Raw genomic sequence first — 22,929 nt, 5'->3', positions numbered from 1 at the left:
GACGACGTAGCGACTTTCTGCCTGTAGTCGCTTCTAATACATTACATCCCGCACTCTGTTTACGGCCGCTCTTCCACTGGACCGGCTACCAACTGCATTTAAACACTCCAAGAAACCGCCAACATGGCTGAAGAGCAAGAAGATTTCAGCAAACTACCCTTGGCCGACCGCTTCGTCCACAAGAACTGGAAGGTGCGCAAGGAGGGTTATGAAGCTGCTACAAAAGAATTCAAGACGGCGCAACCGAGCGACCCCCTCGTCAAGGACTTCATAGCCGACTCCAACATCTGGAAGGGCGCTGTCGCCGACGCAAACGTCGCTGCTCAAGCAGAAGGTCTCAATGCTCTGAACGCTTTCCTTGAAATTGCTGGCAAACCTGGCTGCACTCGGTGCGCTATCTTCCAACCCATTCTGCTGTCCTGCCTAGCTAGCTAACCTACTCCCCCCAGCACTCGCACATCCACAATCCAGCCCATTGTCGAAAAGGGTGTGACTGGTCGTCCTGCCGCAAAAGCTGCTGCCATCGAAGCCCTCCTTCTCTACATCGAACTCGACATAGCCGATCCTGTCATCGAAGAGCTTATTCCCCTCCTTTCTGCCAAAACTCCCAAGGTCATTGTCGCTGCACTGCAGTCTCTTACCGCCATCTACCATGCATACGGCTGCAAGACAGTTGAACCCAAGCCCATTATTAAGCTCCTACCTAAAGTCTATGGTCACGCAGACAAAAACGTGCGCGCCGAAGCACAAAACCTCACAGTCGAACTCTACCGATGGCTCAAAGAAGCTATGAAGCCCCTTTTCTGGGCTGAGCTCAAACCCGTCCAACAGACGGATCTAGACAAGCTGTTCGAGAAGGTCAAGGACGAGAAGCCGACACAAGAGAGACTGCTTAGATCTCAACAAGCAGCACAAGAGGCTGCAGAGGAGGCGAACGACGCCGCAGCTGAAGATGCTGGAGAGGATGAAGATGGCGCGATCGATCTGGAGCCAGAGTTTGAGGCTGTTGATGTCATGTCAAAGGTACCGGCCGACTTCAGCGAACGTCTCAACTCGTCAAAATGGAAGGACCGCAAGGAGGCTCTTGATGAGCTCTTCACCGCCGCCAATCAACCCGCTATCCAGGAAGGTCCCTTTGACGATGTTATGCGTGGTCTTGCAAAGAGCATGAAGGATGCCAACGTAGCTTGTGTCACTGTGGCTGCAAACTGTGTTGAAGTGCTCGCCAAGGGTTTGAAGAAGAGTTTCTCCAAATATCGTTCCACCATCATGTCGCCTATGCTCGAGCGTCTCAAGGAAAAGAAGCAGTCCGTTACTGACGCTCTTGCTGCTGCTTGCGACGCCGTCGTCTCAGCTACTGGTTTGACCGATAATCTGGAGGAGATGCTCGAAGCTTTCAAGCACAAGACTCCTCAAGTCAAGCTCGAGTCTGCCCGTGTGCTTGTACGCTGCTTGAAGAACCTCAGAGAGGTGCCACCACCTACTGAGCTCAAATCCATGGCTGATGCAGCCAAAACCCTGCTAGCAGACTCTCAAGCACCGCCTAGAGAAGCAGCGGCTGAAATCCTTGGAACTTTGTGGAAGATTATGACTGATCGCAACATGCTCCCTCATCTCGAAGGAATTGACGACATCAAGAAGAACAAGATCAAGGAGTACTGTGATAATGCAGAAGTCAAGGTCAAGTGGAAGCCCAAGGCGGCCCCTCCACCTAAAGCTGCTGCACCTCCCGCAAAGAAGCCTGCTCCTGGAAGACGTCCTGCGCCAGCTGTGAAGAAGGCTGCACCTGCGCCAGTCAGACCTGCTACACCAGAGGAGCCTCCAGCTGCTGCGCCGCTAGCCGCTCGCCCAACTAGCAGACCCGGAGTGAAGCCAGGCCTTAAGTCAGGACTTGCCGCACCTGGATCAAAGATGAGAAAGCCTGGTTTGGCCCCGCCAGCCGCTTCACCTCGAAGAGTACCTTCTGAAGATGTCGAGATGTTAGACGAACCGCCAACACCCGCACCTGCACCTCGCTCAGGACTTGCAGCACCCCGTAGCCTTGCTGCCAGACCGCTAGGCAAGCCAGCAAACTCATTCAACCAGAGCACGACTGAACCTCCTCAAGAATACGCCCCACCTCCTCAGGCAGCTCCATCAGTGTTGAGCTTAGCGGAAAGATCGGAGCTCTCAGATCTGCGTTCAGAGGCCGAATATCTTCGTTCTCAAAATAGCGAATTGAGAACTGACAAGATGAGACTCAACAGCCAGATTCACGAACTTCAAAACCAGAACGCACAACTCATTGAGGACCACACTCGTGACGTGCTGGGTATCAAGGCTAAGGAGACACAGTTGGTTCGCGCGCGAAGTGATGCTGAAGCTGCCGAAGAACGTGCAGCCAGTCTCGCACGCGAAGTCGACAGACTGAAGCGTGAAGTGGCTCGTTTGGGACGTGTGGAACGCGATCACAGCCAAGATGTTGAGATGCACAACAGTGGCTACTCTGAGAGCAATGGCGCCAACGGAATGAGACACTACGATACACCCATGGGTGGTATGGGTCCGCCTCGACCTCAATTCGGACGTCCTGGCGGCGGCATGTCATATTCGTCATCCCAGTCACGAGAGCCCAGCGGCGAAAACAAGGAGCACATCAACGCAGCAGCAGGCATCGAACGCATCACAAGTCCTGTGAGTGGATTCAGAAGCTCTAATGCACCATCGATGGACCACTCAAGCAGCGGCCGCGCTAGTCCCGCGGTTTCTGGCTTGCAGCGCAGCACTAGTGGTAGCAGATCTGGTAGTACCATGGAGCAAAGTTATGGAGCAGGTCTGGGCGCAGAGTCTGGTATGCAACGATCCTCAGTGTCGAGGACACAAAGCGGTGAGGGCGCAACTGGTGGTGTCGAGAGCTGGCGACGTGCTGCTGAGGTGACACAAAACCTGAAGGCTAGAATTGAGATGATGAAGGTAAGTCCACATTTCCCACCACGATTCAAGGAGTAATATGCTAACTCTATCCCATAGGCAAAACAGCAAAGCCTCCAACGTAACCACTAAGCAAGCTGTACGGTCAAGAGCATGGAAAGGAGTATTGGCAGGAACAGCGCCTTCTTTTCTTCTTTCTTCTTTTTTGCTACTTTTTTTTCCTCATTCGATACCTACGACCTTTTCTTTTCGGGGCATTGGGCATCGGAGTTGTGTGTTGCTTACTTGGCTATGGTCCTGTGGACCGTACGCGATTTCGTATCTTTGCTGGGACCCCGTCCTTTTTGTTGGACGTCAGCATCAGGAGACGATGTTTTGGCTTCGCTTTGTTCAGGCCGTAGAATACGAAGTCGTCTTAGAGCAAATTGATGCTTTTCCTGCGGCCTTGGCCAATCTGTGTCCTGTACATTCGTTCGGCAACTTTCCCTCTCTTTGCGCCTTCAGCCTCTTCTACATCTTGCGAAGCTTACAACTTGACACAGTGACCATTCCGTTTTGTCCTCTTTCCATTGCCGATCACCCGAAAATGATTGTTGTCTCGGAGAAAAGAAGATAGTTCAAGGCAGCTCACAAGCCTTGTCGAGACGCCTCAGTGAGGCAGCTGAGGCTGAAAGCTTGGTAGGTTACTTTTGTATACGGTACTTGTCTACCTCCCCACACCATGTATCTTTTTTGTTTCCCGCCACATACAAACCTTCCAAAGTCTCCTTCCCTTCCACCCCCCATGTCCGAATGCCGTGTTCAGCTGGTCTTTGTCTGCCCATGTCATTTTTTCTGATAACGCCGAACTACACTCTTGGCTTCCTGTCACGAGTAAAGTGCTGACGAGAAAACTTGGTTCTCGGAGAATTCTTGTTCTTGAAGGAGGAGGGTAAGGTTTGGTCTTGGAAGGTACGAAGGGGGAAAGTTGTTTTAGACGTCGTGTCTTGGATTTTTGTTCGAAGAGATGAGTTTGAGCAAGGAGAGAGAGATAGTAGACATTGAGACTGGTTTCTCTGAACGAAATCTACCCATCCGCTTGAAGACAACACAATAAGGAAAAATACTCCTCACTTGGTCAAAACAACAAATCTTTCCTTTGCCTGTCCCACCCAACCAGAATATCACAAACATCTAACTTGGCAAAAACGGAAAATTCGTAAAACTCGCAATCTTCGTCTAAGTCATTCTACCACCCTTGGCGGTACAAGCAACAGCGGATGCAGAGTTAGTGGTGGTGCTTTGGATTCTCACCGTAGGCGAGGATGTTACGGTCTTGACGGTGGTGTAAAGAATGGTCATAGAAGTCTTTGTGGTGGTTTGTTGTGAGAGGGTCTTGGTTACGACGGGCAGAGTGGAAGTGCCGCTCTTGACGGTAACCACAGGAGGTGTGGAGGTTGAGGTCGAGGTTGCAATGGCTGGATAGGATATTAGCACAAGGCCTTCTTCGAGACCGGAAATAGAAAAGGAGAATAGCTTACTAGTTGTTGTCATGGTGGTTGCATCAGTTGTGGTAACCACAGTGGAGGTAGAGTAGAGAGACTAAAACACAAGAGATTAGCAAAAGATATCAGAAAGACGCAAGAGGGGATGCTTACAGTGTTAAGCTCGGTCACAGTAGTGGTAGCAGAATCAGGAGCACGTCTGTGCAAGTTCATCTTCTGGCGTGTTTCTCTTCTAGCCTTACGCTCGGCCAATCTGGCCTCACGTTCAAGCGGTACCGCGCGATCAAACAGACCACGGCGAACCTTTGGCGTAGCAGAAGCAGAAGCAGAAGTGGTAGATGCATCGGTCGACAGAGCTGCGGCAGTGACCAAGGTAGGAGTAATGGTACACTTTGGATCGGGCCAGCGCTGCGAAGGAGGCATCGAGCAATGGGCAGTCTTGGTAATGGTGCTGACGAAGGGGACAACAGTGTATGCTGTCTTTCTGAGCGTTGCAGTCTTTGTGACTTCAACTGTAGAAATTGGTGGTGTGATTGTCACAGTAGGAGACTTTTGATAGGCATGTTAGTCGAGAGTTGAATCAGAACGATATGGACAAGCTTACCTTTGTCACGGAAGCAACGGTGGTGGTCGATGCCGGCAGCGTGTAGATTGAGACAATAGTCGATGTACTAGTGACCATCACAACAGGTGTGGATGTCGAAGTGATGGTCACTGTGGGAGTGTATGTTATGGTTGAAGGAATGCCAACACTAAGATAGAAATCACGCTCGTACGCGATAGGGTCCCCATCTCCGTTGTTCGAGATGATCAAAAGGGACCAGTCACCAGTCCACATCTCGTTCTTGTCCATGGGACATGTTGACAGTTCAATGACATCGTCAGGTTGGAGAGGAGTGTCTGTGCATTGGTACTCGTTGCCATTCGGATCAACAAGGATGTTGTTAGCAGTATCGTTCTGACATCCTTCGAAGATCGAAGCAAAGGTGAAGGGGGCTGTGGAACTGATGTTTTGGAAGTAGTCTCCGTTGGTCTGGAAGTCTACACCATATGATTCACACACCTGTGCCACAGCACGAGAGCCCAGAAGAGCAGTAGCTAAGAAGCCACCAAGTCTGATCAGGGACATTCTGAAACGTATGACACGAGAAGAGAAGAAGCAGATAAACGAGAGATAGTTGGAACAATGGATAACAGCATACGGGGGCAGGCACGTCTATTAATCTAAAATCTCCATCTTCTGGAATATCCGAACAGAGACGCGGACTCACCGTACCATTGAAGGATGTAAGCCTGCGCTTGCACTGCTAGCCTGCTGAACGCCAACCATGAAACCCCGAAGATGCTCTCCGTATCACGCTATCGTCAATGGGCTGTTTCTCGGGAAAGGCATAGCAGATGCGGCCGGAACAGCAGCCTCTGCTCTGGGCATGGGTAAAGCAAGAACATCCGAGCGCGGTTCGCTAAGCGCGATATAGACAAGACTCCATATTGGTCTGTGGATTGGGCTGGACACGCCGCATTACCCGGATGCAGCACAATTCCCGAGGAATGGATACCAAAGAATCGACCAAGCTATCTTGATTCGTGTTGGAACGAGAACGACGCCACGGTAGGTTACGTGTGATTATTGGAAAGTGGCATCGCACGATTCCAATTGAGGACGAGAAGCTTCGGAAGGATATGAGCCTTGCGTAAGGAGCACAAGATAGGCACTGTTTACGGGTCCTGGCATCCGGACTGGCCAATGTTCTCTAGCCCAAGGAACCGACCACAAGAGCCAAGATCCATTTCTGGTATCGAACAGAACGCTTCATTTGCGGTGAACAGATCTTCAGGGTTTCCACATGTCGGTAGAATGCTCGATGACATGACAGTTCTCGCTCAGGCGACAGAAGCATGTTTCGTTGGCATTCAATATTGAATGCATCGTAGGGCTCGGAACGAGAAACGTTGATTTGACGTGTAGAAGCCGGACTTCATGCGGGGACTCCGACCTTGAGATGAAATCGAGACTGAAAGCGACGCGTTACACGGGCCCTTTTCTCGCGGTGCGGCTCAAGCAAGCAAAGGCTTGACATGTGGCCAAAATCGGATGGGTAACACAGCGCTGCACTTTTTCTGCACTGCTCGTGGGCAAGGCAAGGCAAAGGATCGAATCGAGGAAACAAAACCTACATCATATTGCCGGATTTGGAAGGGGAACACAAATAGACTTCGATCATACGAATCCCGTCGGAATAGGCGTTTGAAGGAATCTCGAAGAGATCATAGGTATCGAGAAGCAGAACATAGAAAAATCGCTCTACAATTTAGTGCATGGCGAGCATTGTTTATAGGGACGTTCAGCTACAAGCAGGTTTCAAAAGTGAGACTTGAACCGTCTTGAGCAGGATAGAGCAAGATCTGCACCTACAACAGATAGCCAAGAAGTGTGAATGTACTGTCTGCAGGATCGCGCCCGCCGTGTCTGCATCGTCAACATGAATCGGTCCAGATATAGACAGGCCGAAGCGGGCGGTTAGCCACATGTGTTCGGCGACCTGTGGCAAAGTGTCTGCAGCCCTAAAAGCAAATAGCCACGAGTTGTTCGTTATCTAGGCGACTCAATGTCCGATTGGCACAACTTGAACCGATCAATGTTTGTCGAAGAGCAGAGTGGTAGAGACTTGTCCACAGCGTGGTGTTGATGTGGAAAGCCATGCACGGTTTCCCGCATGGATGCCAGATGGATCCCCGCATGTTGGAGCTTGGGCCACTCAACACACTTCGGGTCGCAAAACATGCCACGATTCGTGACGACTTCTTCAACCTGAAAGGGAGAAGCTGATCAGTGCAAAGGATCAAGTCATGAGCCGAGAGCGGAGCTCAAGCAAGGAACCATCTTCCGTGTCAGACTGTACGAGCTATTGACGGCCTATGCGTTGAAGGATCGATGTGCCTTGCAAAGGTATGCTGACAAGTATCGGGCGATTTGGATGCTATTTACGGTAGGTACAAAGCAAAGAGCGATGTGGTGTAAGCAGGCTATTTCAGTATGCTCGTGTCACTACACAGATTAGACTTCGAGCCCTGCTATCTGCAGACATTCAGTAGACTGTAGATGCTGACTCGAGACGACCTTCTGTTTCACGACACTGATTCATGCACGGAATGCTTCTTCTAGAATCACGTTCTTCAAATGAATGCAAAAATCCAACAACAAGCAGATTTGAATTAGGGGTTGTAAATTTGGCATACCACGGCCTTGGTATGGAGTCCCTGCACGATGAGGAAGCGACGCCTCCCCCAAAGCCGAGTCCGATGCACGCATGCGCCTTCTATGTATGTACATTGAGTACGTGCTTACTTTGCACCATGCTAAAGCTTAGATTCAGCCAAAACTCTTCCCGCACGTCAGATCGGCCCTGACGTAAAAATGTCCTATTGGTCGGTTCGACTTCCGTCTTACCACACATCACAACCCATTGCTGCTTTAGGCCTGACTGTGAGGCCTGGATAAGGATCGACCTTGCACTTTTTGTTGCTGCATGCAAAGGTACATGACAGCAGGAAGGCTTCCGGAGACATATTCGCCTGCCAAGTTCTTTCGTTCAGCGAACCAGACCGCTTCGCTTCCAAGCCACTCTCTGCCCTGCCCAAACAGTACCTTCGCCAGCGGTATGGGACGCAAATTTCCCGAGACTTGCATTCCTTCTTGATCCTTGCTTAGGCCGTCTAGCATTACCGAGAATCGATCTAGCGCCATCGGGATGTACAATATGGCCCACGAGCTTTCTCACCGGATGAACTCGTGGTAGTGACTCGATGTGGAGAACGAGCTGAGATGCAATATTCAGTTCTGCTAGTCTCGTCATGATCAATCTTGGTCTAGAGCATTACAATGTGGAGGGCTTGAGGTGGGTGCATTGGGACGAGGCAATATATATACGAGCCTCGAACCAACTGGCAAAGTCGGACTATCCACTCATCACTCGTTGAATCTTCTCAAACTCCCTCAATCGTTCGCGTCTTTTTCTGTTCTCAGACACAGTGTCCAGGGTACTCACTGGTTGACCTGGATCTGACTTTCGACCATGCATTTCCAGAAGCTCACTGGCCTTTGCCTCTTGGCATTCGCCTCAGTCTCTTGGGCTGAAGCACTACCTCAAGACCATTATCTATGGGGAGCTGACCGTATGGGCAAGATGGTCCGTCGTGCAACTAGCTCCTCCACTAGCAGCAAGGCATCATCGACATCCAAAGCAGCTTCATCAGTATCATCAGCATCATCAAAGGCTGCGTCAAGCAGTGTTTCATCTTCCTCTTCCACTTCATTGGTCGCCGATGCTGCTTGCACTAACGGGCCAAACTCCCGCCAGTGTTGGAGCAGTGGCTTCAGTGTCAAGACAGACTTCGATCAGAAGCATCCTGTCACAGGGAACACCGTGACTTACAACCTTGATATCACAAACACAACTTGTAACCCGGACGGCAATGGTGCTATCGAGTGCTTCCTGATCAATGGCCAACAGCCTGGCCCTGTTATTACTGCTAATTGGGGTGACCAAGTCGTCATCAACGTCAAGAACTCTCTCACGAACAATGGCAGCAGTTTCCATTGGCACGGTGTCAGACAACTTAACAGCGTGGGCTCTGATGGTGTTGGCGGTTTGACGGAGTGTCCCATCCCTCCAGGCTCAAGCAGAACCTATTCATTCCTTGCAACTCAATTTGGTACTTCTTGGTACCACAGTCACTACTCATCTCAATACGGTATGGGTGTTACTGGCCCGATTGTCATCAACGGTCCCGCTACCTCTAACTACGACATTGATCTTGGTCCTCTCCCTATCAGCGATTGGTACTACGGTCTCGCAACCAGAGTCAACGATGTCACTCTCTACAACCTTCAGAACAATGCTCCCCCACCGAACGGTGACAACATCCTTGTCAATGGCAAGGGCATGAGTGCCTCTGGCGCCGGATCGTATGCCCAAATGACCCTTACCCCTGGCAAGAGACATCGCCTGCGTTTGATCAACACCTCTGTCGATAATGCCATCCGTGTCAAGCTTGATGGCCACAACCTCACTGTCATTGCTGCTGACTTCATTCCCACCAAGCCTTTGACTAACCAAGATTGGATCCTGCTTGCCGTTGGTCAACGCTACGATGTTATCTTCACTGCCAACCAGACTCCTGGCAACTACTTCTTCCGCGCCGAGGCAGCTACTGATTGTTACAGTGGCAACAACAAGGGCGGCCGTGCTCTGTTTACTTACTCCGGAGTCACAGCTGCCAACCCCACCGACAGCAATGAAACTCCTCCTACAAACGGCTGTACCGAGCTGGTGACTGTTCCTTACTGGACCCAGGCTGTTGACCAGTCTCAGTACGCCGCTCAAGTTCAGACCCTGAGCACTGGTGTTGCACCTGGTGTTACCACCAACGGCCAAAACTTTGCTCTTTGGCACTTGGACACAACCGCCATGATGGTCAACTGGGACAAGCCAACCCTTCAATACATCTTCGAGGGTAACACCAGCTATCCCGATCCCTATGCCGTTATCGAGGTGCCCACCGAGGGCCAATGGACCTACTGGCTCATTCAAATGGGCCAGCAGAACCCACCTCTGCCTCACCCAATCCATCTGCACGGGTCAGTCCAAGCAACTCCACGTTTCACTTAGATTTATACTGATTCTTTTTCTCTAGCCACGATTTCTTCGTCCTTGGCTCAGGCGCTGGTGTCTTCAGTGCTAGCAGCGCCACCTTGAACTTCGCCAACCCTCCCCGTCGCGACACCACCATTCTCCCTGGTCTGGGTTGGGTCTTGATCGCCTTCCCAGCAAACAACCCTGGAGTCTGGCTCATGCACTGCCACATTGCATGGCACATCTCTGAAGGTCTTGGCGTTCAATTCATCGAGTCCAAGAGCACAATCAATATGCCTGACAAAGCCACCTTCAACTCTCAGTGTGATGACTGGAGAAGCTACTCCAAGAGCATGGCCTACCCCCAAATCGACAGTGGTCTTTGATAGTTGTTCTTACCTTTTTTCTGTCATTTCTTTGGGAGTGGAAAATCGAGCGTAAGGGAGATCTAGGAGGTCCGGGCTAATGTTTTGGGCCCAATGGGTTAGGTTTCATGTTGTATGGGCTTCTTTACAATCATTTGCTATGCTTAGGAGTTCTTTTTCTTTGACTGTCTTTGGATCTTCTGTGGTATCGAACCAATGCATTGTTTTGTCTTTCGAAGATGCTGTCTCTCCTCTGGCAGCAAGCATTTTTTTTCTTGTCTCGCTGCATAACAAGTATAAGAGGTATTTGTGAAATTCTTCAAAGTCGAAGCAGTAGATGATTTTGGTGAACAAGGCGGGTGGTCCAAGCTCCATCTCCATCTCCGCCATCGAGTCCCCGCATGACATCAAGGTAAAATGTAGTCACAGTGACTACATCGTCCATGCAGGTGCAATAAGGCCAAACGATAGAATATATCAACATAGCCATTTCCTGCCTTCCTATTCTCTTTAGCAAACACATCAAATGCGTCCTTTTACACCTCGTTACATTCAACAAACTGCAAATATCCTCAGCAGACCAGCAACGCTACAATTCGCAAGAACTCAGCCTTTGAACCAGACACAAACCGCAGCCATGTCTTCGGGTCTTAACATTGAAAACACCAACATCAAGACTGCTCCTGGAGTCACTCTTGAGGGTCAGGAGAAGACGTTGGTGGGAAGTGTTCTTGATCTCTTTGCTGGTCGTCCTAGTCTCGAGAAGCTGCAGCTTTGGAAGGATGAGGGTGTTTTCGAGGACCCCATCACCATTGCTGAAGGTCGCAAGCAGTACGAGGCACAATGGGTAAGTGGCAATCTCATCTATTTGTGTGATTGTGTGCTAACGTTTTTGTTCTGCAGTACGGTCTTCAATCAGCATTCAGCGAGATCGAGAGACTGGACCACGAGGTCACATCATCGGGCAACCCTATCAGCATGAACATGAAGACGCGCTACAAGGTCAAGGGTGTTGGTATGGAGCAGACCATTTCTTCAGTCGTCAACATCTTCCACGAGGGCGGCAAGATCACAAAGGTCCAAGACAAGTGGAACGGCAACCTTCCCGAGGGCGCGATTGCAAATGTGAGTCTCGTGCAACTGTTGAGTCCATTCTGGTGGGCATATTACACTTGGGCTTGGGTATTCTACCTGTGGAGCTTTGTGTGGTGGACACGACCGTGGCTGGTGAGGACGGCTTCGCTTTGTCCAGCTCTGTGGTTTGCGCTGTCTTGTAAAGCTTTTGCTGACTCCTTCTCGCAGGCCTTCCGCAACCTCAACTCGGTCACAGTACCCAAGATCATCTCTGTCCCTAAGAACAAGGAGGAGGATAATGCAAGAGGCAACTAAGCCTTGATGAGTTATGGCCTGATACGACACATGTATAAATAGAGAAAGATTATTATTCTTGATCTTCTTGTTTCACCTCATGACCAGCAGTAGCGACTTTTAAGATCTCGTCTTCAAGACCCTCGACGTGAATGACTGGAATCCCAGCATCTTCAAGCTTACGTCTGCCCTTGTTCTCGCCTACAAACTTTTCAGGCTCATTGACACCTATGTAGACCTTTTGAATACCCTTATGCCCTGTACTTGAACTGCTTCTCGTCAACAGCACACGCTCTGTACATGGCAAATTACCACTAAGGCGGAAGTCACAAGGTTCCATGGTGGTGTAGAGAACCGTATCGTCAGGCATGATGGAGCCAACATGTTCTTCGGAGATGTTCATTGTGCGTGCTAGCTTTCCGAGACAGCATTGTTCGGCGTGGGTGTTGCCTTCAAGTTCGAGGGTGTAGCCTGTTGCGAGAATGGGTTCGGGCGATGAGGGCGAGACGAGCACGGCGCCGACGCAGAAGTTTGTGGGCTTTGGAGGTGATTTGCGGGCTTCGTCTAAGGCTAGGCGCATGTAGTCGAGATGGCTGAGTTGTGTCATTGTTGTTGTGTTTGATAGACAAGAGTGAAGGACAAGAGCAGTGAACGAGACTTGGTTTGCTTGGCTGCGGCGGTTGATTGATCTCGCGTGCTCAAAGCGCGTCATCCTGAATTCCACGCGTCTTCAGTGCTTCTATCCTTGTATTCAATCTACAACACCAACATCAAACATGCCGACAAACATTGATGATCTAGAGCTCGACGAGCCTCCCACCGTCGAGCCCTATGAGGTTCTCGGTGTTGAAAAAACTGCCACCCAAGACCAGATCAAGACTGCTTACCGCAAGGCCGCTCTCAAGTGGCATCCTGGTCAGTGACCTAGACTATCGTTCGGCGCACCACTCTGACTCGAACAAGATAAGGCGAAACCCGAAGACAAGGATGCCGCCCATACAAAATTCCAAGAAATCGCCCTCGCCTATGCCGTCCTCAGTGACGAACGCCGCCGCACTCGCTACGACAACACCGGCCGCACCGACGAGTCTCTCGACATAGACGACGATATTTTCAACTGGAACGACTTCTATCGCGCCCAATTCGCAAATGCCGTCACTGAAGACACCATCGTCTCCTTCACAAAGGACTACAAGGGCAGTGACGAAGAACGCGATGCCTTGCTCTCCGCCTACACAAAGTACAAGGGAGACATGAACAAGATCTACCAACAAATCATGGTCAGCAATCCTGCTGTTGACGAGGACCGTTTCCGAAACATCATCAACGAGGCCATTGAGAAAGAAGAGGTTGCTGCCCATCCCAAGTTTACTCGAGAATCCCAGAAAAGCATTGATCGTCGCATCGCAAAAGCAAACGAAGAAGCTGAAGAAGCAGAGGAACACGGCAAGAAGACTGCAAGCAAGAAAAAAGCCAACGCCAAGGGAGGAGACTCAGATCTATCATCTCTCGCTGCCATGATCCAACAACGCAACAAAGCCAGGAGCGAAGATTTCCTCGACAATCTGGCTGAGAAGTACGGTGCAGCTCCCAAGAAAAAGGGCAAGAAGAGAGCTCAATCACCAGATGAACCTCCCGAGGAAGCTTTTGAGAGGACCGCAAAGAGAAAGATCAAGAAATCTAAGGCATAGGCGGATATGGGATACCGATGGTTGCATACAAAGGCTGGGCTAGGACAGTGAACTTTGCACACATTTAAAGCGAGGCGTTGGTCAGGTCGATTTTCGAGCAAGGAGGCACAGATGTCTATACCTCTTTCTCAATACAATGACAGTGTTTATCAAATATTCATATCGCAGTTTCGCGTATTATTCGGTTGCGTGATGCTTTATTGACAGTAGACATTGCTTGTACTCTTGTAATACCACAACATCAACGTCCCGCACTGCATCTCAGCGAAATGGTTCGCGGCTCAGTGTGTGCGTGACAAAGATCTCGAGAAAGTAACATTCCCCTGTCCGCCTTTTATTCAAATACCGTTGACCCATTCACCAGGTACGTAAAATCGCCGAGTGGATGCGGTAGACGACTCGCGCGGATCCACGGCTTCCGGGAGCCAAACGGTGCCAAAATCTGATATGATCGTCCTCTTTCTTCAAAAGTCCGAGATCGACATGGAAACTTTGTCGTTCCTCAACACCGTCTGCGAACCGCTGACCTACGCGTTACTTGGTTCTCTGATTCGCATGGTGACACGGAGGACGGTTCTTTGGAAAGCTTTGGCAGTCTTGTTGTGTCTCGAAAGCGATGTCAGCCTTCAAGCTGCCGCGCAAGACTCGTTCGAAGACTCAAAGATACTGACTCAAAAACAGATCGGATGGAAAAAGGTAAAAGCACCAAAGATTACGGATCTCACTTCTTAAGGCTACGGCTATGTCTCGGTCCTTTGGTTGATCACTGCACTCTCACACTTCCTTCTCCACCAACCTCCACCTTGCTACCTTTGCCCATGACTACATGTGCGAGCTTTCGGTCATCGACTTTCTCAGCCCGTCGAGTCCAAACCGCAAACGTCAAGAAGAATGACAGATCACCTTGCTGTGCATGCGCTATGCAAGGGCACGATACTTTTCGCACGCCGAACAACTCTGTTTGTTTCTTCGTTGGCCTTAGACGGTAACGGGAATATGACGGCTTAGGATGCCGAATTTAGAACTCACTGGGAGTGGTTTTGTCTGCCGTGCAAGGTAGGAGTATAAGCTTTTATAAACCTTGGTCGCCCTTCTATGCATAATCCTGGTTTGTCCTAGTAGAAGCTGTGGGAGTGGGCCTGAGTAGGTTCGGACAAGATCTATGCTTCTCATGTGTCCATGACGATCAAGTGTGATGGATACTCCGAAGTGCTGTTTTCTTGGACAATCGATTCGTCTGGCGGTCACATAAGTAAGTCATCTAGCTGCTCTCGTGGTGGGTTTGTGCTCTTGTAGGTCCTGTCGTCTGTCTTTCATTTTCTCTCTTGGGTCGTTTGCATATCATACCTTTTGAATACTTGTCATACCCTTCGATCAATATGCGATCGACATTGCTCTTCGCTGCCGCCTCCCTTGGTTCAAGACTCGCTTCTGCACAGTGTGAAGTTTATGGCATTGACATTCAAAATGGAGGCACCTACTTCGAGAACAGCGAATTGACCGTTCCCTTCTCACTCGTCCAGGAGTTTTCTGGGTGCCAGAATGATACCGCCAATGTAAGATTCTAGATTTCATCAAGAACGAGCAAAGTCTAACCAGGCACTTTTTTGCAGAACATTCTTGTGGATCCCAATGGCGACCAATACGAATGCTCAGACACACCTTTAGTTCCTGCCTACACGCCAGAAACAGTAACCTGCAGCGACTGGCCTCAAGACAAGTTATATTCCGGCGACTGGAGTCTAGTTGTTATCTCCAACAACGGCGACGGCTCTCCCATAGCTTACCAAAGAGATTTCAGTCTCACAGTGGGAACACCAACAACAGTAACCATTACACCCACCGTCACAGCCACCGATGTCGAGACTAGTATCTCTAGCATCTTGTCCACGACCTCGAGTACCATTACCACAACGCTGGTACCTAGCACGACGACAACACAGGCTTGGATCGCTTTTGCAACGCCTACTTTGCTATCACATCCATTGCAAGTCCAAGTCGTCACCAAAGACTTGTTCACAGTAACCAAAACCCAATACGCACCGCAAGTTACCGCGACTACTGTGGAAGCCCAAGCCTCTTGTGCTTCTCCAACACCAAATTGGCATCCTGACCCTATTGCTACGATTCAAGTCACTATTCATATAAGCATCCAGCAGCGAATCAATTCTGCGAAATTCAAGCGCGGGGTGGAGCAAGATGCAGCTTCCAAGAAGGAGTTTGTAGAGCAAAGAGCAGAGAGGTTGAGAGGACTGCAAAAAAGAGGTCCTGATGCTAGTGTTGTTACCGTGACGGCGACAAACACGAATGACTTTGTGACGAGTACGACGACGCAGTGGACGACGGTTACGACCGAGGTTCCTACGACTGTGCTTTCTACAGTGTACGTTTCTTCTCCCCCCTCCCTCTCCTATTCTTTACCTTGTCACTAATGCAAACCTCAGCACCTCAACACCACCAGTGGTTACAGTGACACAAGCCCTTCTCAACTTTGCAGCGCTCCAGACTTTGATCCAAGATCTGGTTCAACCTACAATTACGCACTGGGATGTTGCACATGCGACTACGACGAAGAGTGTGCCGTGGACGGTTACGATTACTCAAACTACCACGCCTTCTGCCTGGGCCGCTGAGTGTACGAGTAGCGGCGGCAGGGTCTGGTAAAGAATTGAAAGGAAGAGGGTTTGGATTGCCTGAATGTTTTGTACGGAAATCACGGAAGAGAAACGGGGGAAAGCTATCTTTCATGATAAACCCTTTGCTTTGCTTGTTTTTACCTCTTGGGGGGTTTTGTTTCTTGTGTGTTAATTATAATTCTCATTTTTCTTTTTTTTCTGGTTCCCAGGACCTTTTTCTGCGTTTTGTGATGAGCAGCTTCATATGCATAGTTTGCATGATAGAGAAAAACAATGAAGGCAAAATCATTTTCAAATTACTAGTCTACATATTTCGTTCCGTTCATGCATATATTGATCGATTTCCTAGTGTTTGTTAAAACCTCATCAAAACAAAAGAGAAGAAAAACGGGCAATTGACCAATCTTTTCGTGTGAAGGCATCCTTCCTCGCTTCATTACAGGAGGCCGAAAACATCTACATGCCACTGCTGCTGCTACAAACAACATCAGGAGCGCACGAACTAACATAGCCAGTCGTGAACACAGTAGTAGTCAAGGTCTGCAACGCAGGACAAGTAGATGGACGAACAGTAATAGTAACTGCACTAGACGTCAGTAGAATCCCACCCTCAGAAATATCAGAAAACTTACTGGGGCCAGTGTAGTATGTCGACGTCGAAGTGGGAGGCATGACAGAACCTGAACGGCTGTCGGTAGCACCACTAGGTGTAGACGTAGATGCAACGTCAGAAGCTGCTGTGGAAGAGGAATAGGAAGCAGCGCCGGAAGAAGCTGCACTGGAAGCGAATGAAGAGGCTGCACTAGACGCTAACGAAGATGCAGCTGACGAAGCAGCAGACGAAGCGGCGAAAGAAGCCGCAGAAGATGCTGCAAAGGACGTTGCCATCGACGCTGCCGACGAAAAAGCCATAGAGTTGGCAGTCGAGAAGGCAGAAGAGAAAGCAGAAGAGTAAGCCGAAGAATAAGCAGAAGAGAACGCAGAGGAGAATCCACTTGAGTAGGCGGACGAGTATGCCGTGGACGAAGCAGTGGAGAATGGAGTACCGGACCAGGTGGAGTACCATGAAGTAGAGAACTCGGTATACACAGTGGAGACACTGACACTTATTGGGACGAGCGAGGTCGACACGACTGTCGAGCTGGCCGGACAGCTGACAACACCAGGAGAACACGAAGTGATGGTCGTGATATCAGTGCTGTAAATCGTGCTTGTCACCACGCCCACAGCGCTGGAACTTGTGGCAGAAGGCAGAGAGACTGTCGAAATCGTCACGCTGATAGGCACAAGCGAGCTTGAGACGACTGTCGAACTCGAGGAGGTGATAGTGCTGAGGGCTGTGCTATAGATTGTCGAAGTCACGACGCCCACAGCGCTAGAGCTTATGGAAGATGCAGCTGCTGACGACGAGTTCTCAGTGATCACACTTGTCCCAACAGGAATGAGTGTGGTAGAAATGACAGTCGAACTAGAGGAGATGACAGTGCTGAGGGCTGTGCTGTAAATTGTGCTTGTCACGAATGCTGGTGCAGATGAAGAGCTGGATACAGCGACCGCAGCGGAAGATGTGCTAGAGGCAGCCGCTGCCGTGGAAGATGTACTAGACGCAGCAGCAGTGCTGGACACAACGCTAACGCTGATCGGAATGAGTGTCGTGGAAACGACGGTGGATCTTGCAGGACAGCTCGTAACGTCTGGAGCACACGACGTGACGGTCGAAATGTCAGTGCTGTAGATAGTGATTGTCAATGGCCCATTGGGACTTGTAAGTCTGGTAGCTCTGTATCCAACAACACCAGGAGCGAATGGGGTGGTCGATGAAAGATCATTCGCGTTCTGCAAGCGACACTCTAGGGTGTTCTGAAGCCATGTAGCAGCCAAACATCCAGAAACCTGACTACAGGTGTTGACGCAGACGTACAAGTCTCGAACACTAGTGACTGTTGTGATGCTTGCGTTAACATAATCGCTCGTGCAATCAACGCTGTAGTTGTTTGGTGGGGTCTGAGCATCCTCATAGTATCCACCACAGTAGCTAGAGTAGTTGGCTGCAGTGGCGGTTGCGGTAGAAGAAGAAACCGTCACGCTGACAGGTACGAGCGAAGTCGAAACCACTGTCGAGCTTGCTGGACAACTCACAACATCTGGAGGGCAAGACGTCACAGTAGTTATATCAGTGCTGTAGATAGTCGAGGTGATAGCACCACCAGTTGAAGCACTGGATGAAGCATCCTGAGCAGGAGCACGCTCGGCGAAAAGAACTCCAGGTGCGTATCCCGTGCCAGAAATTTGTGCAAACATGTGACAAGTACTGTCAGTGGTATTATACGCAACAGCTCGGCAGTAGCTGACGCTATCGCACTGAAGTTGACACTGTTGGAATTGCGCTTGCTGTGCATCAGTCTGGCGCCTTTTCAAGCCCACATCAGCATCCTCCTCGGAGTACATGGCCATCATCATGTCGTCAAACATCATGAGTTCAGCATCACGCCTGGAATTGTCGGTATTGGCCATCACAATGACAGTCCCACCGCTAACGCCAGTATCGCATTGGTGTGAGTATGCCTTGCCATCAGCATCGGTACATGTGACATTGTTAACATTCGGGCATGCAGGCTGTGTACATGCAGGAGCCGGGGCTTCCTGGGACACATAGGTGGCGGTAGCAGAGTATGATGAACCAGGGTTGAATGTGCTGTAGGCCGAAGGAGTAATCGGAATTTGAGTGTTGGTTGATGAGGACGACAAACTGGACGTGGAGGAAAGGGCAGCAGTGATCGTTGTGAACGAGCCACTAATTCCTGAACTAGATGCAGATGAAGAACTTGTAGATGAGGCGGTGGTGGTAGGCAGGTTCGGCAAGCTGGACGGGCTAGAGGAGCTAGACAAACTAGACGAGCTAGATGAGCTAGACACGCCAGACGAGCTGGACAAGCCAACAGTGCTAGAGGTTGCCGTGGTGGGGCTTGGAACGACAGAGCTGGAGGATGTGCTTGACCCTGTAGACGAGCTAGGGCCGGTACTTGAGGACACCACTGAGGAGCTAGGGCCGGTACTTGAGGACACCACTGAGGATATGCTGGATGACTGGCTCGAGACAGACGAGCTTCTTGCCGAGGAAGTCGACGATGCAGAAGAGCTGCTTGACTGTGACATGTTAGAAGAGGACAAAGGACTTGAAAAGACACTACTTGCTGAAGATGATGCGGATGAGGAGGAAACAGACGACGAAGGGGAAGACAAAGACACAGACGAAGCGGACAAGGGGGAAGAGCTTGACTGAGACACGCTGAAAGGAGATGAGGAGCTAGATCCAGTAGTTGTGCTTGACGTCGCACTGCTCAGAGCGCTGCTGCTGGTCGTGGCGATGAAGCCACTGACACTGCTTGATGGTGTCGAAGATAGTGCCAGGCTCGGAGATGATGATGAAGAGCTGACAGATGACAAAGCTGGACTAGCACTAGAGGAAATGCTAGATACAGAGCTTGAAGCAACGCTTGATATTGAGCTCGCCGAGGACGATGCAATGCTAGACGTCGAGCTTGATGAACTAGTAGATGAAGAGCTCAAGCTTGATAAGCTCAAACTCGATAAAGACAAGGATGAACTCAGCCACGATGAAGATGAGGATGAGCTCAAACTCGATGAGGCTAAACTCGAGCTCGACGACAAAGAGCTAGAGATTGATGATAGCGATGATGAGCTCGAACTCGGAAGACTCATAACCGAAGAACTTGTCGTTGAGGATGAGGAACTCAGGCTTGACGTCAAAGCTGTAGAGCTCAGGCTTGTTGTCGAAGATGAAGAGCTTGTGCTTGACGTCGAAGAGGAAAGACTTGAGCTCGACGTCAAAAATGTAGAACTCAGGCTTGACGTCGAAGACGAAGAAATCGGGCTCGATGAAGAAGAGCTAGACGAGGAGCTCAAGCTCGACGAAAGAGAACTTGAACTTGACGACAAGGAGCTAGAGATCGAAGAACTTGACGTCGCAGATGTAGAACTCAAGCTTGACGTCGGAGATGGAGAACTCTGGCTTGAGGTCAAAGACGACGAACTCTGGCTTGACGACGAAGATGAGGAACTCAAACTTGACGACAACGAACTTGACGACAACGAACTTGACGACAACGAACTTGACGACAACGAACTTGACGACAACGAACTTGACGACAACGAACTTGACGACAACGAACTGGACGGAGAGCTCAGAGTCGATGAAAGTGAGCTCAAGCTTGACGATATGGAGCTCGAGCTTGAAGATAGAGAGCTTGAGCTTGAAGACAAGGAGCTCGAGGTCGAAGACAAGCTTGATGAGCTCGAAGTTAACAGACTTAGAGTCGAAGTTGACGTCGAAGAGACACTCGGGCTTGACGACAACGAGCTGGAAGAAGAACTCAGGCTCGATGAGCTCGAAGTTAAGAGATTTCCAGTCGACGTAGTCGATGTCGAAAACGAAGAAGTCAGGCTCGAACTCGATGTCGAAGATGTAGAACTTGTAGAACTTTGGCTCGGCGTTGGAGATACAAAACTCAGACTTGACGACAATGAGCTAGACGAGGAACTCAGGCTCGACGAAAGCGAGCTCAAGCTTGACGATATGGAACTTGAGCTTGAAGACAGAGAGCTAGAATTCGGAGACAAGCTTGACGAGCTCGAAGTTGAGAGACTTCCAGACGAGATAGTCGATGTCGAGGACGAAGGACTCAGACTCAGACTCGATGCCGAAGATGTGGAACTTTGGCTGGGCGTCGAAGATACAGAACTCAGACTTGACGACGAAGATGAGGAACTCAGACTTGACGAAAGAGAGCTCAAGCTTGACGATATGGAGCTTAAACTTGAAGACAAGCTTGATGAGCTCGAAGTTAACAGACTTAGAGTCAAAGTTGACGTCGAAGAGACACTCGGGCTTGACGATAATGAGCTAGACGAGGAACTCAGGCTTGACGAAAGCGAGCTCAAGCTTGACGACATGGAACTCGAGCTTGAAGACAGAGAGCTAGAGGTCGAGGACAGGCTTGATGAGCTCGAAGTTGAGAGACTTCCAGTCGAGGTAGGCGATGTCGATGTCGAAGACGAAAGACTCGGGCTTGCTGATGAAGATGTGGAACTTACACTTGACGATAATGAGCTAGACAGGCTTGACGAAAGAGAGCTTAAGCTTGACGATATGGAGCTTGAACTTGAAGACAGAGAGCTAGAGGTCGAGGATAGGCTTGATGAGCTTGAAGACAGGAAACTCGAACTCGAACTCGAACTCGAAGACGAGGAGCTGGAGCTTGATGACAGGCTTAATGAGCTCGAAGTCGAGGAACCCAGGCTCGAAGTAGTCGATGTCAAAAAGGACGAAGAACTCAGGCTAGAAGTAGACGGGCTAGAAGAAACCGATGTCGTAGTCTGTGTCGTCGCAGTCGTAAGGGTTGTTACGGTCGTCGCAGTCGTGAGAGTCGTCACGGTCGTCGCCGTGGTGGCAGTTGTAGGCGTTGTAGCTGTAGTGGGTGTAGCGAGGACGAAGCTTGATGATGACGATCCGCTTGAACTAGCGCTACTGGAAGACGAGCTTGAAACCGAGCTTGAAGACGAGCTAGAAGACGGACTTGAAGACGAGCTAGAAAGCGAGCTGGATGACGAGCTAGAAACAGAGCTTGAAGACGAGCTTGAAGTGGGTGTAGCGAGCACAGAACTTGATGATGACGACGACCCGCTTGAGCTAACGCTACTAGAAGACGAGCTAGAAAGCGAGCTGGATGACGAGCTAGAAACTGAACTTGAAGACGAGCTAGAAAACGAGCTTGAAGAGCTTGAAGACGAGCTTGAAGATGAACTGGAAGACGAACTGCTGCTAGATGACGAGCTGCTTTTTGATGATGAAGTGGACGGGGTGGTGGAAGAGGATGTAGACGTGATGCTTGATGATGTGGAGGAAACAGGGGAAGAAGTGGAGCTCACCGAACTGGAACTAGAAGAAGAACCCGAGCTGGAAGAAGGAGTCGAAGTTGACACACTAGTGGTTGTAGAGCTGACTGCGGTAGCTGTGGCTTGAAGAGCTCTGATCGCTCCTGTGACTCCATTTCCTGACTGGAATGCCATGTTTGGGTTATTGAGCTTGAGGTAGCAGTTACCATTGTAAGTGAAGCCACTGCATCCCACAACACCATCACAGATGTTAAAACAACCGTTGAAGTCGCTTGCGCTTCCATACAAAGTACCGCCTCCAGTTGTGTCATTACCGCAGCCAAGAGTGTAGATGTAGCCATTGACATCGACAACCCGCTGCATATTGTTGGCTGGGCAGGAGTAGGTCGCCTGAGATACTAGCGGGGCGAGTGACGAGCTTGTGCTTGTAGTGGAACCGGGGGCAATGACAACGGTGACCCCATTGCTAGTTGTAGTAATACCATTAGCTACAGTCACCAGGTTGCCTCTTACAGGATTCTGCGATGCTTGGACGTAATCACCGCCCAAAGATGTGTAGGGCGAATTTACACGTTTAATGTAGCAAGTACCGGAGTGGAAAGTGAAGGAAGTACAAGTTGCGTAATTGTCGCAAAGGGTAAAGCACGCCTGCCAAGTTGATGCAGCAAATTGGGTATTGGATCCACTGACGAGATCGTATCCGCACATGATGAAATAGTAAAGGCCGTTGGGCACACCAGTTCCGGTGTATGGATCATAGTAGTATGTTCCATTGCTTCCAGGACAACTCGGCGTAGTTGTATACACTGGGTATCCGTTCAGACTTGTACTGACACCATTAGCGGACACGGCCGATGCGGATGTAACTGGAGTTCCACTGCCAGATACAGTGGCAGCCGTCGTCAAGGAGCTGGCCGGGGTGA

At 50.1% G+C, this 22,929-nt stretch overlaps 9 protein-coding genes across 9 annotated transcripts; 6 read left to right on the top strand and 3 right to left on the bottom strand.

The window, feature by feature from the left end:
- Window positions 1–123: 123 nt before the first annotated feature.
- Window positions 124–2,988, top strand: M437DRAFT_51489 (ARM repeat-containing protein; the record flags this gene model as incomplete). The annotated part of the gene is made up of 3 exons (XM_041022192.1): window positions 124–389; window positions 450–2,591; window positions 2,691–2,988. 3 exons carry the CDS (start codon window positions 124–126, stop codon window positions 2,986–2,988), a joined length of 2,706 nt encoding a protein of 901 aa, XP_040878778.1.
- A 2,115-nt stretch (window positions 2,989–5,103) lies between these two features.
- Window positions 5,104–5,496, bottom strand: M437DRAFT_31781 (uncharacterized protein; the record flags this gene model as incomplete). The annotated part of the gene is made up of 1 exon (XM_041019212.1): window positions 5,104–5,496. A coding segment is annotated over one exon (393 nt), but the record flags the coding sequence as incomplete, so codon positions are not given.
- A 3,172-nt stretch (window positions 5,497–8,668) lies between these two features.
- On the top strand, window positions 8,669–10,416 carry M437DRAFT_20895 (putative multicopper oxidase, type 1; the record flags this gene model as incomplete). The annotated part of the gene is made up of 2 exons (XM_041019010.1): window positions 8,669–10,035; window positions 10,092–10,416. Coding segments are annotated over 2 exons (1,692 nt in total), but the record flags the coding sequence as incomplete, so codon positions are not given.
- A 616-nt stretch (window positions 10,417–11,032) lies between these two features.
- On the top strand, window positions 11,033–11,784 carry M437DRAFT_51090 (uncharacterized protein; the record flags this gene model as incomplete). The annotated part of the gene is made up of 3 exons (XM_041022125.1): window positions 11,033–11,242; window positions 11,299–11,520; window positions 11,698–11,784. The coding sequence occupies 3 exons, from the start codon at window positions 11,033–11,035 to the stop codon at window positions 11,782–11,784; spliced, it is 519 nt and encodes a 172-aa protein (XP_040878775.1).
- A 52-nt stretch (window positions 11,785–11,836) lies between these two features.
- M437DRAFT_51219 (cytidine deaminase-like protein) lies at window positions 11,837–12,370 on the bottom strand (the record flags this gene model as incomplete). Its single annotated transcript, XM_041022147.1, has 1 exon — window positions 11,837–12,370. The coding sequence occupies one exon, from the start codon at window positions 12,368–12,370 to the stop codon at window positions 11,837–11,839; it is 534 nt and encodes a 177-aa protein (XP_040878774.1).
- Window positions 12,371–12,539: 169 nt separating this feature from the next.
- M437DRAFT_51048 (DnaJ-domain-containing protein) lies at window positions 12,540–13,454 on the top strand (the record flags this gene model as incomplete). Its single annotated transcript, XM_041022118.1, has 2 exons — window positions 12,540–12,678; window positions 12,727–13,454. 2 exons carry the CDS (start codon window positions 12,540–12,542, stop codon window positions 13,452–13,454), a joined length of 867 nt encoding a protein of 288 aa, XP_040878773.1.
- A 1,409-nt stretch (window positions 13,455–14,863) lies between these two features.
- On the top strand, window positions 14,864–15,304 carry M437DRAFT_13717 (uncharacterized protein; the record flags this gene model as incomplete). Its single annotated transcript, XM_041018726.1, has 2 exons — window positions 14,864–15,010; window positions 15,068–15,304. Coding segments are annotated over 2 exons (384 nt in total), but the record flags the coding sequence as incomplete, so codon positions are not given.
- Window positions 15,305–16,526: 1,222 nt separating this feature from the next.
- Window positions 16,527–18,562, bottom strand: M437DRAFT_67201 (uncharacterized protein; the record flags this gene model as incomplete). The annotated part of the gene is made up of 3 exons (XM_041024895.1): window positions 16,527–16,565; window positions 16,598–16,671; window positions 16,723–18,562. The coding sequence occupies 3 exons, from the start codon at window positions 18,560–18,562 to the stop codon at window positions 16,527–16,529; spliced, it is 1,953 nt and encodes a 650-aa protein (XP_040878771.1).
- Window positions 18,563–18,780: 218 nt separating this feature from the next.
- On the top strand, window positions 18,781–22,133 carry M437DRAFT_67200 (uncharacterized protein; the record flags this gene model as incomplete). Its single annotated transcript, XM_041024894.1, has 3 exons — window positions 18,781–18,787; window positions 18,817–19,246; window positions 19,436–22,133. The coding sequence occupies 3 exons, from the start codon at window positions 18,781–18,783 to the stop codon at window positions 22,131–22,133; spliced, it is 3,135 nt and encodes a 1,044-aa protein (XP_040878770.1).
- Between the last annotated feature and the right edge of the window lie 796 nt (window positions 22,134–22,929).

The sequence above is a fragment of the Aureobasidium melanogenum genome (genome assembly GCF_000721775.1).
Source record: "Aureobasidium melanogenum CBS 110374 unplaced genomic scaffold scaffold_14, whole genome shotgun sequence".
NCBI lineage: Eukaryota > Fungi > Ascomycota > Dothideomycetes > Dothideales > Saccotheciaceae > Aureobasidium > Aureobasidium melanogenum.
This window is presented reverse-complemented; position numbering and strand designations above follow the sequence as displayed.